At 43.7% G+C, this 18,488-nt stretch overlaps 3 protein-coding genes across 3 annotated transcripts in view; all 3 read left to right on the forward strand.

Annotated features, from left to right (window-relative positions):
- Nucleotides 1-18,488, forward strand: part of LOC109417983 (uncharacterized) — a 515,951-nt gene that overhangs the window by 366,057 nt on the left and 131,406 nt on the right. The window lies entirely within an intron of this gene.
- On the forward strand, nucleotides 4,434-5,676 carry LOC109417979 (J domain-containing protein CG6693). Its single transcript, XM_019692123.3, has 2 exons — nucleotides 4,434-4,674; nucleotides 4,737-5,676. The coding sequence occupies exons 1-2, from the start codon at nucleotides 4,581-4,583 to the stop codon at nucleotides 5,393-5,395; spliced, it is 753 nt and encodes a 250-aa protein (XP_019547668.3). The 5' UTR covers nucleotides 4,434-4,580; the 3' UTR covers nucleotides 5,396-5,676.
- Nucleotides 9,582-18,488, forward strand: part of LOC109426857 (uncharacterized) — a 40,151-nt gene continuing 31,244 nt past the window's right edge. Inside the window, exons 1-2 of the mRNA XM_062848971.1 lie at nucleotides 9,582-9,905; nucleotides 9,973-11,166. Of these exons, the coding sequence (XP_062704955.1) occupies nucleotides 9,834-9,905; nucleotides 9,973-11,166 (1,266 nt within the window). The 5' untranslated portion in view covers nucleotides 9,582-9,833. The remainder of the gene's footprint in view (nucleotides 9,906-9,972; nucleotides 11,167-18,488) is intronic.

Here is an 18,488-nt window from a genome sequence, read left to right on the forward strand (position 1 = left end):
ATCGTTCTAAGTCGATGCGGTGAAAATGCTTTTCAATTAAATATTAAGTATTTATATAGACGAAACACTAGTCCTGCAAAGTTTGTTTTAGGAAAGCCAAGTGGAAGACATGGTAAGTGTATATACATGCAGTACAGTTAAGTTATTGTATAATAATTCTCAAAAACTGTTTTCCAGAAATTGCCAAGAGCCCCGTGGTGCTTAGCGAACCATATCAGTAGAAAAGTACTTGGAAAATATTCAAATTAAAATGACTTTATAAAAGGATTACCGATGGTTTCTTTTGGAAGACCAGGAAGACCTCTTAAGAGATGCAGGATCGCCTTCAGAATTGCATTCGCCTATGATGTACTGGCCGCCGGAAATCATCGGAGCTCTGACATCCGGGCAGAACAAGTTCCAGCTCGTGATCCAGTTGCAAGCATTTATTTTCAATTTGAATTAAAAATTATTTCGTTAGATAGTTTCCCGGATAAAAACTAACCATAGGGTATTTGATGAAAACCATTCCTGTACCATACAGTGTACCAGCTACAATATAGTGTATTGTAATGGAATGGTTCGCTAAAAGCTTTGCACATTGGTAGCTATTATACATTTACATGTGATCTTTATGTAACAATATATTATACTGTTTTTCTTACGTTTGAACCATTCACTATTCCGAAACAATCTTTTTCCGTGCATTTTTAATTTTTTATTCAGTTTATGATTTTTTCCGTGCTTTGTTTTGTTGATGTCCGTGACATTTTTGTTGCAAAGGAAATGAAAGAGAAAAAAGTGAATAAGTTGAAACATCTATTTAAAGTCAATAAAATGTTTAAATAAAGTGGTAAACCAGGTGTCCTAAGGACTGCATATCCAAGAGATATGGTGGGCTAGGTATGTAGAGTGCAATGAGAGGAATACGAATGTAGGTCAACCCGGAAAGACGCAGGCCAGATTACCGTAAATCAGTGGATGAGTTCAACACTATTCTTTCTCTTCTTCTCTCATGTGAAATTGCCTTGTACAACAACCGAATTAAATGCGATTTATCTTTGACATTTTTAACATAAGGACTAGACTGGACACTGAAACGACTTCTGAAATAAGTTCGTCTTCGCTTTTTAACCTAACTTATAGTTGAATCGAACTTGACAGTTTTCTCATGAGTTGTTATGTACACATTTCATAGTTCAGTCAAATTGGAGCCTCAATATTGCAATAATGGTTATGCACGCTGTAATGATACTTATGTACCTCGTCACCCACTTCATGCAACTACATTAGTGGTCTAATAACACTTAGCGCGCTAGGCATAGTTCCATCATGCCGCTCAAAGTGTTGCCACAAATAATGCTTAGGTTGCAAAACCCGGTTATCTGGCTGGTGGGACATGGGAGCTTAAGCTTCAACTGTTAATGCAATCAGAGGCTACTCAGACTTAGACGAGTTTAGGTTAGTTTGGCTAGAACTGCCATTATCGAAGGAACATGACGAGATAATATAACATTATATGGTTTATCTAATGTAAAACAATACAACATAACAAAAGAGAACCATTCCAAAACATGATTAAATTTATAACCAGTAGTGGAATTACAATTAAAAACAATATATTTACGGTATATTTTATTGTTTGAAACCATACGTGTACCATACAATGTACACGGACAGAAATGTCTTCTGATTCATATAACCTTTTCCATTGTTATCTCAAGCTTCGATGATATTCTTGGAATAATTACTTCAAATGGTTGACTCACAATGATTTGCTGTCTGCATCAAGCATATGTTTCGTTTAATTCAACATCATTGAACATCAACCATCAAATGCTTAAACTAAGCATATATGTCATTACTTTAACTCTTTGCTGACCGAGACGCCTGACGTCTGTCTACTCAGTCATTGTTCATCATGGCGGCGGCGCTATTCAAAGTGACGGAGCCGAAATTGTCGTCTCATCTTGATTTAATATAATAAATCGTTTGTCCGCTATTGCGTGGATTGTTTCTACCTGTGGAATGAATCAATTTTCATGGAATTCACCACTTCAGCTTCAGGTAAGCTAGCCGCCTGTAATATAGTGTATGAATTCACAAACTTGTTTTCCATGTTTTCCAGGTGCAGCTTGTAACCGTGGAACCACCCGATTTGGGCAAGGGAACCCAGCCTCCGCTGTGCTAATGATGATCAACTCAAATCTTAACAAACTGGAGTGCAAATATAGATTTCTCCTGGACGGTTTTCCTTTGACGTTTGCGCAAGGTAATAAACTGGACGAGCTGCTGGAGAAACATAAGAACATTGGCAGTGTCTTCACAGTGGGACTGAATGATTCAGCGACGATCAAATTTCGGGTTGCAGGTCCATTTTTGTTGCGCGTTTGTAATCATATGAATCACAAATAAATTATACTAACTGCTAACTATTTTTTTGCTAATTAATCGTTCTTGTAATGGTCGAATTTAGTGCAATATGTTACAACAAGAACATATTGCATCAAATACGGACCATTCACGCTAAAATTAAAACTTTTTATTCTAGAAACGCAACATAACCTCATTTGAACGAATTTTTGTGTATGCTTACAACAATCATCCGATTCAGTTAGTTTAAGCCCTAAGTTTAGGGTTAAGAGCGGTTCAGTTAAGCATAAACATGCTTAAATATACCATGCTAATAAATGAGCTGTCAAACCATCAACAATAAATATTGTTGATGTATGCATAATATGATTGAATCAACCATATGTCTTGCTCCAATCAATTCATCAATTTTGTCCATTTCAAGCTTCTGTTATGCTTCGTCCTATAATATTATGCGTAATACAATCTCAAAAAGGGATTATATAAAAGTCAGTGCACAAATATGCTTGTTCGCGACCGTAATATGCTCGATATAACTTTACTTTTTTCTCCGTGTACGGTATATTAAGGCCCACGTATCAGTATTTCGAACAATTCATTTACAATAAAATGTATGATTTTGTAAAAAAATATATATGGAGAAAAATATTTTTTTATATTGTTACGATACTTAACAACCCGTATAGTATATTGTAAAAATCTCATTTACAATTCACTGTATGGTGTCTAACATTACATCTTATTGTTTTTGTATTTTTTATTTTTACAGTGGTGTTTATTGTAACAATATGGTTCTAAATAGTACTGTTACAATACAACATTCGGTTTTTCTACTGTATTTTTTATTCGGGTTGTAATTAGTAATAAAATGTGTGTGTGTTTGTTTTATTATGAACTCGGCATTTTTTTTTTTCAATCCAAATAAAAAAAAACAATCAAAACAAATTTGTGAGACTGAGCAAAAAACTACTCACTTTGATAATTTCTAATTTAATAAAAGTGAGTTAGAGTTACGCTACTTTTGATAAAATTCAGCTTTACTCTAAAGTGAGTAACGCTCGATTACTCTCTTTTGAGCTGTTCCACTTTGTACCAAAGTGAGTCGAATTCTACTCACTTTTGAGTAGATTTCAACGAGCGTGTTGGTAATTAGAGGGATTTTTTCTGGAGTGCTTTTCTTACCAGGTGCATACTAGACTACACGGAAAAATATTAAAACCCAAAGAATAAGTTTTAAAAACTCAAATTTGGCTAAACTGATTTTAGTTTTAACTCAAAGTTGGGTTGTTTTCTCCCTCGCCCCACTGCAATGTTGTCGAAAACAAAGAGAGAAGCACCGACGCATCCGCTGCTCTTCCGTGGAAGAAGCCAAATTTGGGTTTTCTTGAGTTAACCCAAATTTGCGTCATTTGAGGCCTCCGTTGGGTGAAAATAACTTACCAGTGGGTTAATTTTTTTTGCCGCTCTCAAACGAGAACTACTCACTCACCACTTTCGCTGTTTGACGCAAATTTGAGTTATTCCACGGAAGACCGGGATTGCGTCAAAACAACTTAAATTTGGGTTGATTTGTAGTTCCGTGTATACTAATCAGAGATGTCAAAATTCCTTTGGTAATTAGAGGGATTTTTTCTGGAGTGCTTTTCTTGTGCGTATACACGCTAAGAAAATGTTACTCTAAAATGAGTAAGATTCACACAAAACTGAGCTAAGCTGGAACAGTTTAAAAAATGAGTAAATTGCATTTCCAGCGATAGCGCTGGCCCAAGTGCAAAAATCCAACTGGTTTAAGCCGTATAATATTCTTCGCATCATCAAGAATATTATACGGCTTAAACTGATGAGATTTTCGCACTTGGGCCAGCGCTATCGCTGGGAAAAAAAATTACTCAATTTTGAGTTGTCCCACTTTAGCTCGAAAATGAGTGAATTTTCTGACCGTGTACTACGCTTCAGAAATTAATGAATTTTCTGACCGTGTAGGTTTGAGTCACGGATGTTTATCGACTGTAACAGCTACAAAATAACGTGCGTAACGACTGCTGCTTTGACACGCACGTACCTGCAACTTTGAATACCTTGGCTTGTAACTGCAGCCATCATCACGCTTGACAGAGAGCGCGCCAAGCCCAGAATAACAGGACCGTGTGTAATTTTGTGATTGTTTGGTGATTCCGGTGATTCTATCCGTTTGAATTTGTGTATAGAGATAATCGTGAAGCCGAACCATGCCATCAACATTAGACTTGGGCGAAAGGTTCTTCGGTTCCCGTGATGTCTACGAAATCTTCAAAGTTAACAAAAATGCCCAGGAAGGCGAGAGTAAGACTAGAGTGTACGTTGCTTCTGTTACCATGTAATCCCCCATATTTTGCTGTTTTCAGTTAAAAAGGCATACTACAAGCTGTCCCTGAAGGTACACCCGGACCGTGTGAGTCCCAACGAGAAAGCGGAGGCCACCGAAAAGTTCAAAGTGCTGAGCAAGATCTACTCCGTCCTCTCGGACCAGGACAAACGGGCTTTGTACGACGAGCAGGGCCTGATCGACGATGACGACGATCCAGCCGCCGATGTCAAGTGGATGGCCATGTGGCAGAAGTTCTTCAAGCCCATCACCACCGACGACATCGAGGACTTCGAGAAGGCCTACGTGGGTTCGGAGCTGGAGCGCAAAGACATCAAGGAAGCTTATCTTGGCGGCAAAGGTTGTTTGGATTACATGTCGCAGTACGTTCCCTACATGGGCGTCAAGAGTGAGCCGCGGATTATCGAAGCGGTCCAGTCGATGATTGCCGCGGGTGAAGTTCCGGAGTACAAGGCCTTCACGGAGGAACCCAAGGAGAAGCGTAATCGACGTCACCGGAGGGAGACCAAGGAGTTAAAGGAAGCGAAGGCACTGAAGAGGAAGTTGGATACTAGGAAGGCTTCCAATAGTGGGGGCGGGTCGCTCGAACAGCAGATTGCTCAACGGCGGTCGGAACGCGAACAAGGATTTAATTCTTTGTTGGACCGGTTGGCAGCTAAGTATGGTAACGAGAAATGAGTTGTCCGAGGAAAATTCATCTAAATGTAAGGCAAGTATTTCGTCAAACTATTTACAACGGTTTTCAATGTTCCTTAATTCTAGTTTATAACGTTGCTGCTTTTAAATAATGATTAGTACACAATAAGCTTTTTTATTTAAATTAAAAACTACTTAACTACATGTTACAATAATACCTCCATATCTTTAAGCGATAGGACAGTAGATTTTTCTCAATAAACACTTCTAGGATTTGAGTAGTTTTTCAAATTTTTGTTGAATAAATATAAAATCATTAAGAATTTCAAATCATAAGATCAATCGATGACAGAAAACAGCAAATGATCTACAATTACTCCTTCGTCCATGAACCTAAACTGGCAGTCGTATGCGTATGATGCTTCTCTGAGTTTCAATTTTACAATCCTTACAATCTAGCCTGTTCCTAATACTAGCTTACGTGAGAAAATTTGTATCGGTTCTTGTATCACCCAAAACATACGTCGCGAGCCTTGTGAATCAAGAACGTGAATAAGTTTTGGTAATTTCCCGAGTTCCCACAAAAGCTTTCAGGATGTGCAGTCCCGGGTTGGTGTACTTGACGTACTTCAGCAGGGCGTCGTTCTCTTCGTACACCCACGTGTGTGGTATTGAATCAGCATTGTTGTTCGACTACCCTTCCAATGAACGCTGGTAGCACATGGTCTGCCAAATGCACAGCAAGCAATCTAGTAGGCGCGCATAGAGTCGTCGCGTTATCACTTCGCGAACGTCAAAAGATAAACACAAGCTACTTCCTGGGGGCACCCGCTTGTCCACAATAATTCCAAGCTCCACATTTGGCGATCCTGCCAGGAGAATTTCGAATCTTCTGGATGTTGGCAAGCGGGTGCAGATCCGGATGAGACTGCTCGTTTGTTTTAGTGCGGTTAAGTTTTCCTGGAGTGTGTGTGAAAAAGTGAGTGAAAGTGGAAAGTTATCCGGAGGATCGGATGCCCAGAGCAAACGGCCTAGGCAGGGGTGAGTTTAGATGATTGTCTGGATATTGCTCTCCTTAAACGAATGTTTTATTGTCGGTTGAATAAGGCTGACACAAATTTTGATTTTCTCTAATGTCACCCCTCTAATGTGTCCACACAAAATGGTCATTGGCCGAACCCCCCCCTCATGACCACGTGGTTTATGGACAGCCCCTAATGTGTTTTTCACAAGTCAAATAAGCGCTTTCGTTTCAACATGGTTTACATGATGAAAAACACGTGTTTTTTTACTCCTACCCCCACGGATTGTATCAGGCATCTTCCAGGAGCTCCTTCAGGGTTATTCCTAGAAGATTTTTCAGGGATTGCTCCATAAGTCGCTTCAGCAAGCTCCATCTGAGCATCGTCCAGGAGTTCCTGGGGGGAATCCTCCAGGAATTCCTTCGTGGAGCCCGCAAGAAGTTTCTTCGGCGAATCCTCCAGGAATTCCTTTGGAAAAACCTCCAGGTATTTCTTCGGAAAATCCTCCAGGAGTTTATTCAGGGAATCCTCCAGGAGTTGCTTCAGGGAATCCTCCAGGAGTTCCTTCGGCGAATCCTCCAGGAGTTCATTCAAGGAATCCTGCAGGAGTAGCTTCGGGAAATTCTCCAGGAGTTCCTTCGAGGAACTCTCCAGGAGTTCCTTCGAGGAACTCTCCAGGAGTTCCTTCAGGAAATTCTCGAGAAGTTCCTTCGGGACCTCCTTCGTGGCATTCCAGGGGGAATGATGCTTACTTTGCTAACCGGAAAAATCCGCATTTATTCGTTGCTGACCGTCGTTAACCGCGCCTAACTGCTGCTTAGTTAGCAGCGGTTAGCGATGGTTAGGAATGAAAAAATGTGGATTTTCCGGTTAGAAAAGGATATGTCATTCCCCTTGAGGTATTCTTCAGGAATTCCTTCGGGGAATCCTCTAGGAGTTCCTTTGAGGAATCCTCCAGGAGTTCCTTTGGGGAATCCTCCAGGAGTTCCTTTGGGAATCCTCCAGCAGTTCCATCAAGGAATTCTGCAGGAGTCCCTTCAGGAGTTCCCCGGGAGTTCCTTCGGATAATCTTCCAAGAGTTGTTTTGGGGAATCTTCCAGGAGTTCCTTCGGAGAATCCTCCAGGAGTTCAATCAGGAATTCCTCCAGGAGTTTCAACAGGGATTCCTCCACGAGTTCCATCAGGAATTTCATCAAGGATTCCTCCACGAGTTCCATCAGGGATTCCTCCAGGAGTTCCGTCAGGGATTTTTCCAGCAGTTCCGTCAGGGATTCCTCCAGGAGTTCCGTCAGGGACTCCTCCAGGAGTTCCGTCAGGGATTCCTCCAGGAGATCCGTCAGGAGGGATTCCTTCAGGAGTTCCGTCAGGAGGGATTCCTCCAGGAGTTCCATCAGGAGGGATTCCTCCAGGAGTTGCGTCAGGAGGGATTCCTCCAGGAGTTCCGTCAGGGATTCCTCCAGGAGTTCCGTCAGGGATTCCTCCAGGAGTTCCGTCAGGAGGGATTCCTCCAGGAGTTCCGTCAGGAGGGATTCCTCCAGGAGTTCCGTCAGGAGGGATTCCTCCAGGAGTTCCGTCAGGAGGGATTCCTTCAGGAGTTCCGTCAGGAGGGATTCCTTCAGGAGTTCCGTCAGGAGGGATTCCTCCAGGAGTTCCGTCAGGGATTTTTCCAGCAGTTCCGTCAGGGATTCCTCCAGGAGATCCGTCAGGAGGGGTTCCTTCAGGAGTTCCGTCAGGAGGGATTCCTCCAGGAGTTCCATCAGGAGGGATGCCTCCAGGAGTTGCGTCAGGAGGGATTCCTCCAGGAGTTCCGTCAGGAATTCCTCCAGGAGTTCCGTCAGGAGGGATTCCTCCAGGAGTTCCGTCAGGAGGGATTCCTCCAGGAGTTCCGTCAGGAGGGATTCCTCCAGGAGTTCCGTCAGGAGGGATTTCTCCAGGAGTTCCGTCAGGAGGGATATTAATATTGCATACCATATAATACACTATAAAGTGAATTTAATGTTCCATATACAGCTTCAAGGTTACTTGGGTAGTTACTTGGAATTTCCGGAGGAACTCCCGGAGGAACTCACGGAGGAACTCCTGGAGGAACTCCCGGAGGAACTCCTGGAGGAACTCCCGGAGGAACTCCTGCGGAGGAACTCCCGGACAAGGGGAATGACATATCCTTTTGTAACCGGAATATCCGCATTTATCCGTTTCTAACCGTCGCTAACCGTTGCTAAGCGAGCTGCTAAGTGAGCAGCAGTTAGATGCGGTTAACGACGGTTAGAGACGGATAAAGGCGGATATTCCGGTTACAAAAAGATATGTCATTCCCCTTGCTTCCGGAGGAACTCCTGCGGAGGAACTCCTGGAGGAACTCCCGGAGGAACTCCGGTAGGAATTCCCGGAGGAACTCCAGGAATCCTATAGGAACTACTGGGAGCATTGCCTGGGGAACTCCTGGAGGAATTCCCGGAGGCACTTCTGGAGGAATTCCCGGAGCAACTCCTGGAGGATTTCCAGGAAGCTTGGAGGAACTCCTGGGAGGATTCCCGGACAAACTTCTGTAGGAATTCCCGGAAGAACTGCTGTGGGAATTCCCTAAGAAACTCCTGGAGGCGCTCCTAAAGGCACTCCCGGCGCAACTCCTGGATAAATTCCAGGAATTCTGGAGGAACTACTGGAGGAATTTAAAATATCTTGGAAGAACTCCTGGAAGGATTCCCGGAAGAACTCCTGTAGGAATTGCTGGATAAATTCCAGGAATTCTGGAGGAAGTCCAAGAATCCTGGAGGAACTCCTGGAAGGATTCCCGTAAGAACTCCTGGAAATCTCAGAAGAACTCCTGTTGTAGGAATGCCCGGAGGAACTCTTGTTGGAACTCCTAGAGGAATTCCCTGAGAAACTCCTGTGGGAATTCCCGGAGGTACTTCTGTAGGAACTCCTGGAGGAATCCCGGAGGAACTCCTGGAAGAATTCCCGGAGGAACCCCTGTAGGCATTCCCGGCGGAACTCCTAGGGGAATTCCCGGAGGAACTCGTGGACGAATCCTGGAGGATTCGCTGGAGGATTTCCAAGAGTCCCGGCGAAACTCCTGTAGGAACCCCTGGAGGAACTACTAGAGGAATTTCCGGAGGAATTCCTTGGAGGAATACCAGGAATGCTAGAGGATTTACTGGAGGATTTCCAAGAATCCCAAGAAACATCCTGTAGGAATTCCCGGAGGAACTTGTGGAGTACTATTTTTATCTCTTTTTATGCTTTTTATCTCCGTTTTGAGATATTTCGTTTTCCCGTGTACACCTATTCAATTTCCTAAGTGCATTTTTGCCTCAGTGTACTAACGTAAAAACAACAACAACAAGCTTGTCCGTCTTCCAAACAAAATTCCATCCGGCTCCAAACAGGAATCTTGGCCGAAGCCAAGTGGAAATTGATTTAATCTATCGAAATATACTTACCTAGCCACAGTATCCATGTGGGATCAAGCGACGTTTGAACCAATCCATATCCCAAAGATGGCCACAATCAACGATCTTCCGAACGAGGTAAGTTGCATCTTTCCCGTTGTACCCATGTTTCTGACCCGTGTTTCTGACCATTTCCCGTTTTCAGATCCTCCTTGCGATTTTCCAACAGATTGAGGGTAAGAAGCACCTCACCCGTATCTGCAAACTCTGGAATGAGTTGATTGTAAATTTCCTGGTTCTGAAGATCAGTCTCCTTAGTGAGGAACGTATCAGAAAATTTGCAGGCATGGTCTTTACCCGCAGCTACCAGCAGCTCAGCATCTCCGGGGTGATGTTGGTGGAGTCGGACTTCAACTGGACGGGTTGCTCGCGGCAGCTGAAAAATGCGCCTGCTAAGCGAGCTCGTAAGGAAACTGATCCGTACGTGCTATTGCGCAAGTGTCTACAAGTGGTCCGTCAATATGAAAGGACCGTGCGGGTTATGAGTTTGTCCTTTGGGCCGATTATGGACAAAAGTTTGCTGGCATTCTTGCCCCGGGGCGATGGACCTAGTTCGTTGGAGTGTTTGGTGATCGAGATTAATAATTGGCACATAATGAAGGAGGAGAATTGGAACGTTAGTCGAATGGAGTTTATTGCGGAAGAGGGATTACAGGAAATTTCCGAGATGCCGAAGCTCAAAAGCCTTAGGTTCGGTGACAGCCGCACCAAAGGGGATCGAACTGTCCGACGGAAGTTCTTTGACGCAATCACCCGGAACGCGAAAGCGATAACATCCATATCTCTGACATCCAGATCTGTTACTTGTTATTCGGATTACCGGATTGTTCGAAGTTTTTCGACGCAGTTACAGGAATTGACCATCACCGTTTGGCCCCTATTTGTAAAAGATTTCTTCCAGCTTTCGTTTCCGAAAGTAAAAATCCTCAAACTAGACTTCAAATGCATCACAATACCAGATGCGGCCCATTTATTTCAAAACCTCAAGTCACTCATCGATCTGACCGTTACTAGTGCAGACAATGACGAGTTCTTGCGGCAGGGCGTATATCGCCACGCTACAACCGTCGAGCGGTTGACCATCAGTGAAAACCGAAATATCACCATGGACGGACTGCAGGGTTTGATCGGATTGAAGGAATTACAACTCGAATGCGAATGCTCGTGGTTCGAATTTGACGAGCAAATTGCGGTGCCTTGCTCTTCGTCGTTGGAGAAGCTGGTGATTGAACGGTGCACCAACGGCATTCCCTTCTACGGCGCTTTGGTGGAAAGTGTACCTCACATTACGGAACTTCACATCACCGGAGATAATACGTTTAACGATGGGTGCCTTCGGGTAAGTGTTTCATTCTATGTATTTTGTTAATTATTCACAGTAATAGTTAACGTAATTATTACACTAATTGACCCCAAATGTGCGGGTTGTTACAAGTAGGACTGTTTTATCTCCGAGCAATCAATAGTGTTTTTACCCTTTTTAAACCCTTAAGAAGGGTATGAATGCCGCTTGAAAAACCCACATTTGATGCATGACGACGATGACGACACAGTCTCATATACTAATCAATTCAGCTTGATGAATTGAACATATGTATGTATATGTTTGTTGTATATGTGCATTATAAAATAAGTACGCGAGTTTCTCAGCCGTCTGTCAACCGATTTGGGTTTCTTGGCACCAAATGAAAGCTACACCTACAACATTGTAGTAGAACGCTATTGAATTTTATTTGAATTGGACCTTTCGTTAGCGAGATACGGTATTGGGATGCTTCGTTGGCATAGAGCGGCCTATCTTATAGTAAACCAAAAACGCATAACAGGAGATCGGAAAAGCTATGCGTCAAACACTTGTAACGTTTCATTTCAATTTTATCACTTTAGAGCACAAAAATTAAATGGAAATGTCAGTTTGTTTAGCTACTAACACCGATGATTTTAGGACCCTAATTGCGTTATCTGCACTAGTTTCCGAGATATTTGAAAAAAAAAAATGTCATTTTTTGGTATCTGACCCAACACTGAAATACGATAATATTTTTCAAATATCTCATAAACCAGTCTAGTCTAGAAAAATTATTTCATTTTAATTTAGTCTAGAGAAATTATGCTTGAAAATTAAATTTAAAATGTTTTTTGAAGGTTTGTTCTAGCGAAAATTTCACTTAAACCCTTTGCGTCATCCCTAAATGTCAACCGAAATCGCTCATTCTTTAACAGCCTACTTATCTCGACCAGTGGATAACTTTCCACTAGGGAAATTATATCCCGGAGAGATTTTATAAAATTAGCTACACCCTAATATCTCGTGTCCGTAGAGGACCACCGGTCTTATTAGCGTTTTGTACATGGTGCATTTGGTGCGTGGGTGAATCTTTTTCGACCGCAGTTTCTTCTGGAGCCCATGGTAGGCCCGACTTCCGCTGATGATGCGCCTTCGAATTTCACGACTCACGTTGTTGTCAGCCATCAGTAAGGATCCGAGGTAGACAAATTCGTCCACCACCACGAAGATATCCCCGTCTACCGTAACATTACTACCCAGACGAATTCGGTCGTGTTCGGTTCCGCCTACCAGCATGTACTTTGTTTTTGAGGCATTCACCACCAGTTCGACCTTTGCTGCTTCGCGTTTCAGGCGGGTGTAAATGTTCTGGCGATAATGTATGTCCAGGGCCGGATTTACAAATGTGAGGATATATTTTTGCCCATAAACATGAAAAAAAAATCTAAAAAATGTTCGTCATTCTTACAAATATGCAATAGTAAAGGTATCTATGCCGTTGTAAATGAATTTGAATCTAAAACAATAAGCGAAGTTGTGAAAAATGTTGATATTCATCAAATTTATTCATAACAGATTTGAGATTCTAGCGTGAAAACAATGATGAAATAAATTTGTATACCGTCAAGGCGCCATTCACCGTGTGCCTTCGAATATTTTTTCATTATTTCCATATTATGATTGAATGATATGACAATTTCCCTTCAATTAGTATCGTCGCACCACCAAATCGAAGTCGTCGCTAGAAGCACATGCGAAGTTGCAGCTGCGAAGTAAATTTTAATCTATTTTTTTCTGTTGCGCATCATTAAGCTAATAGGAAGCAATCAGTGAAGTACTAGATTGAAAGTAGTGAGCTGGATTTTTGTATGGTGAGATGTTCAATTCTCCATTTCTGCAATGAAATGGTGCAAACAGCGTGGGTTATATGATTTCTTGACTAATTTGATGCTGTTTGAGCAAAAGTTTGGGTAACTGTGTTGTTGAAGTTGCATGAAATAAATAATACAACAACAAAGTTGTCCAAGCTTTTGCTCAAACAGCATCAAATTAGCCAAGAAATCATATAACCCACGCTGTTTGCACCATTTCATTGCAGAAATGCAGAATTGAATATCTCACCATACAAAAATCCAGCTCACTACTTTCAATCTAGTACTTCACTGATTACCTCCTATTAAGAGCAACAATATGCACTAATCCAAATTGAGTTGCGACATTTCTAGGTTAAAAATCAATTTTCGCACATTCGGTCACTTTGTTTTTCGACCAAAAGCATAATACGCCAATACAACATTGTATTGGTGAAATTGAAGGGAAATTGTCATATCATTCAATCATAATATGGAAATAATGAAAAAATATTCGAAGGCACACGGTGAATGGAGCCCCCACGGTGAATGGCGCCTTGACAGTAAAATAAAAAATGCTTACTCGACTTCCCAGATTTAGTATTTTTTTTTTATTAATGTGTATTCTAACTTAAATGCTAATTCTACACTGCCAGATTTAGTAGAAATTTATGTCAAAGTTCATTGAGAAACTTCAAAAAGAATTTATAGCTGCCATTTTCGAGAAGTTTCAAGTGAAATTTGTAGCACAATCCTACCGATTGTGTTGTTCCTTTTTGCGAAATCGAAAGACAATTTATAACGAATTCTAGAGAAGTTTATGTTCGATCATCATGAAGAATGAAAACTTAACAAGAGTTTGTTCTAACGCGACTGCTAGGGAAGGTTCTGACGACCTCTCAAAAAAAAAAACTGATATTATAGAAAAATGCTGAAGAAATTTAGGCGGGAAATTATGGATTTCCTGATAGAATTTCTGAATTAGTTTTGTTGCGATACGTGATATGGTTATAGACGCGACTCACGGGTACGAATTAAAACATTACTTTATTAAATAAAACAAACGTACTATTAAAACGTATATGCACGCGAGCCGGCGATCGCAATAATATATGATGACGGTCAACGAAGAACGATGCACACCGAAACTCGATGACATCTGTCACAAGCTGACGGCTGTCAGCGGAAGAGCCCCGAAGGATGTTTCGGCTGCGTTCGTAGTGGGATAGGGTGGTCCTCCCAACACCTCCCCCTGTTAATAAAGGCTGTACGGCTCGTACCTCACAGGCAGCCTTCGGACTCTTGAAGACTGGCGAGTAGGAATCGATTGTTGCTGTAGATTGGTTTGGGGAGTTCGTTGACGACGTTGTGGGGCCGGCTGCAGGTCTTCGAGTAGCGCAGCTGGCAAAGGAGATACTGACTGAGTACTTTCTACTTCCGGTTCAGGTATGGTGTTGCGTAGGCCCCAGCTGTCCAGGAGAATCGCTAGCGGAACTTGAGCGTGTATCGGTGTACTGCTAAGTTGGGTGTTGTCTTCGGACTCGTAACGTTTCCGCATTTGGTTACAGTGGGACCGAACCAGGTTTTGCTTCGATGGTAGCCAAATGTTATACATCACACTACCGATACGTTCGATCACTTTTCCAGGTGTCCAGGTCCAAGTGTTTGCAGAGTAGACTTTGGTCCAAACGAGATCTTGGGGATGGTATTCTCGAGCTTTTGTTCCGTGTTTCCGGTTGAACTGCTTGGCTTGGTCCTTGGATGGTTCATTGTACGGTGTCGGTGGCCGAAGGAGTTCCAGGGATGTCCGAATCGGCCTTCCGTACATTAGCTCCCCAGGCGACTTTCCATCTGGAGCGCTTCGACACGGTGTTGATCTATAGCACAGCAGAAAACTATCGATGGCTTCGTCGAGGGATTCCCCCCCTGCGGTGATTTTCTTGAGGGTTCGCTTGAACGTATCCACGAACCGCTCCGCAAGTCCGTTGGACTGCGGATGATATGGAGCAGTTTTCAGGTGGACGATCCCGTTTGCTGAGCAGTATGCTTCGAACTTGTCACTGGTTAGTTGAGTTCCGTTGTCGGTGACCAATGTTTCCGGTTGTCCGTATCTTGCGAAGATGCCACGGAGTATTCGCAAGGTTGTCGCTGTAGTGATGTTGTTCGTTCGAACTACTTCTGGCCACTTTGTGAACGAATCTACCAGGATGAGAAAATAGCTCCCATCTAGTGGACCGGCGAAATCCAAGTGCAGGCGCTGCCACGGCTTCGCTGGTTTGGGCCAGGACTCCAGATTCGTTTTCCGGTCTGTCTTGGCTACACTGGCGCACTCGTTGCAGGAACGGACTAGTCGGGACACATCATCGTCGATATTTGGCCAATAAACATACTGACGAGCTATGGAGCGCATACGCTCCACACCAGGGTGCCCCTTGTGCAGCTGCTGCAGCACTTTCTTCCGACAGGTTGACGGAATGACCAACCTTTCACCATACATGAGGCATCCAGCAACGATGGAGAGATGTTCACGACGAAGATAGAACTGTTGGGTTGCGGGGTCGCTGATAGTTCCTTTGTTCGACGGCCAACCTTCATTGACGAAACGAATGGTTCGCAGTAAGCAGTCGTCACTTTTAGTTGCCCCCTGGATGACCTTGAACGAGAGCGGGAAAGCTTGTAACGAGTCGTTGATGGTTGTTCGTATGCTGTGTTCCAGCTCTAGGGAGGCGATGACATATAGGTTGGACTAGGTTACCTCTTCCGTCTTATGAAGCACGATGCATGCTCATTAACATTCAAACACTAAAAGAACGACGCGAATTTGCAATGTTATCATTTGTAAACGACATCGTTTCGCAGCGTATTGATTCGATAGAGCTTCTTTCAAAATTAAACTTTTATGCTCCATCTCGACAACTACGAAATCGTAGTATTTTTTATACAAACCATCACCGTATTAATTATGCTAAATTTGGTCCCATCAACCAAATAATGACAACCTACAATAAATTTTGCGAAACTATAGATTTTACAATGACGAAATCACAACTAAAAAAAATATTTACATCAAATCGTAGTTAAAAATAAAATAAGCAAACAGTTCTAGTTTTAAGTTCAAATTGTATTGAAATGGTCTACTGATGATTGACTACATGAAATAAATAAATAAATAAATAAATAAATTCTTCTTCGGGACGCACGTGACTGTTGATTAGCCTTGATAATACGTCCGCATGCCCGAAGCTGTCGGTGGAGATGTAGCAGATTTCGAAGTCGTAGAGTAGAAGTGTCAGAGCCCACCTTTGAAGCCTGTTTGCAGTGTAGGTGGGAATGCCCTTTTTAGAGCCAAAAATCTGCAACAACGGTTTGTGATCGGTTTCTAGGGTGAATTTTCTACCGAACAACATCCGGTGGAACCGAGTCACGGCAAACACAAGGGCCAGGCCTTCTTTTTCCACTTGGCTGTAATTTGTTTCCGCTGCAGTCAAGCTTCGAGACACGTGGTAGATGGCTTTCACCGATCCGTCGGGGAACTTATGTGCAATGCGGGCTCCCAGCCCGACCGATGACGCATCCGCTGACACAACGATGTCCATTGATGGGTTGTAGTGTGTGAGCAGCAGCGGTGATTGAAGAATTTCTCGGAAACGATCGAATGACTTCTGACAGGCGGACGACCAGTTGAACTTGTTTTCCGCCTTTAGCAGCTCGTCCATCGGCTGCCGAAGAGTGCGCATCTCCTTCACATACTTCCCATAGTAATTTATGGCACCCAGATACGACCGAAGAGTGGGTACGTCGTGTGGGGGTGGCATGTTGACAATGGCCGCCACCTTATCCGGGTCTGGTCTGATACCGTCTCCGTCCAGTATTTGACCCAGGTACTTCACTTGACGCATGCTGAAGCTACATTTTTCGATGCGCACCGTGAAGCCGAATTCCTGCAAGCGAGCGAGAACTTTCTGCAGATTTCGTTGATGCTCGGCCTTCGTACGCCCTCCGACCAGAACGTCATCCAAATAACCAACGGTGAACGTGAGACCAGCGAGCATGGTGTCCATTATCTGCTGGAAGGCCCCCGGAGCAGATTTTACGCCGGGCGATAACCTGGTGAACTGGTATAGGCCTTTGTGGGTGTTAATGGTGAGGAGCTGCTGGCTTGCTTCGTCGACAGGAACCTGGAGGTATGCGTCCGATAAATCAATGTGGCTGAAATATCGACAATTTGCCATCTTCGTAAAGATATCCTCGGGCAACGGCAGAGGATAACAGTTCGGTTCTAACGCGGAGTTCAGGCCTGTTGAGAAATCCGCACATATTCGAACCGTCCCGTTCGGCTTTCGGACGGCAACGATCGGGGCCGCCCAATCGGAAAAGTTGACCTTCTTCAGGATATCCAGGCTCTCCAACCGTCGAAGTTCTTCCTCCACAGCGCTCTCCATGCTGTAAGCTACCGGTCGTTTGGGTCGAAACACCGGTTTTGGATTGTTCTTCAGCACCAACTGAACTGGAGTTTTGTTGTATAAGCCCAACTTCGTGGTAAAAACGTTCGGAAATTGGGCACGGAGGTCAGCGACTTCTTGGGTTTCCTCGGTGGTCACTTGATTGCAGAACGACGTGATGGACTGGTTCCACAATCCAAACATATCCATGAGGTCAATCCCTAAAATGTCTAGATGGACATTAGGAGCGGCGACGTAACACTTACCCTCCTTCGTGACGTTGTTCAGGGTAATGCTACAGTGCAACTCCGAGACCAGATCCAGAGGCTCTCCAGACGCTGTTCTTGCTTGGCATAATGCGGTTTGCACTTTTGGTCGACCGAGCTTGATCCACGAACGGTGCGAAATGATCGACACATCCGATCCCGTGTCCAGTTGCAGCCGGAGAGGAACACCATTGAGCTTGACGTCGATGAACTTCCGGCCTTGACTGATGTTCTGCACTGTCACTGTTTTCGTTGACTGGTTTCGCTTCTTCTTCTTGTTCTTCGGTGCTGGCTTCTTTGAAGTTGACGCGCCAGACGATGACTTCGAAGAGAAACAGGAGCAGTACCCCTCTTTGTGACCCTGCTTCCCGCAATCACGGCACTTGTGGTCGCGAAATCGGCAATCCTTGTTGAAATGCATCCCGCCGCAGGACCAGCAGGGTGTTCTTGGTTGATCTCGAGAAGGACTGTTGCTGCTCGACCGATAGGGTTTGTTCCGCTTGTTGTGTGCCACAAAATTCACTGATGACGGGTTCTCCACAAGCACGGTGTCCTGTTTGAGGTTCACCAGGCTGTTGCACTGTTCAACCACTTGTTGGAGTGTGAGATCTTCAGCTTCATTGAGCTTGTTGATGAGGCGCATTCTGATCTCCGCGTCTTGCTTCGACTTGAGTCCACACACAAACGTCAAACACTTGAACTGTTCTTCGGTCAGCTCAGACAGCTTAAAATCAACGCACGACTTGTTCACTTTACAGGAATACGCGAGGTAGTCTTCACTGTCCTCCTTGGTTGTTTGGAGACAGTTATAGCGC

Source organism: Aedes albopictus, chromosome 2 (assembly GCF_035046485.1).
Source record: "Aedes albopictus strain Foshan chromosome 2, AalbF5, whole genome shotgun sequence".
NCBI lineage: Eukaryota > Metazoa > Arthropoda > Insecta > Diptera > Culicidae > Aedes > Aedes albopictus.

What these genes read in the sequence shown, in the direction of transcription:
- LOC109417979 (XM_019692123.3), top strand. Translation starts at nt 4,581, where the DNA reads ATGCCATCAACATTAGACTTGGGCGAAAGGTTCTTCGGTTCCCGTGAT. An exon ending in AAATGCCCAGGAAGGCGAGA is followed by an intron (nt 4,675 to 4,736) that starts GTAAGACTAGAG and finishes TGCTGTTTTCAG; the next exon opens with TTAAAAAGGCATACTACAAG.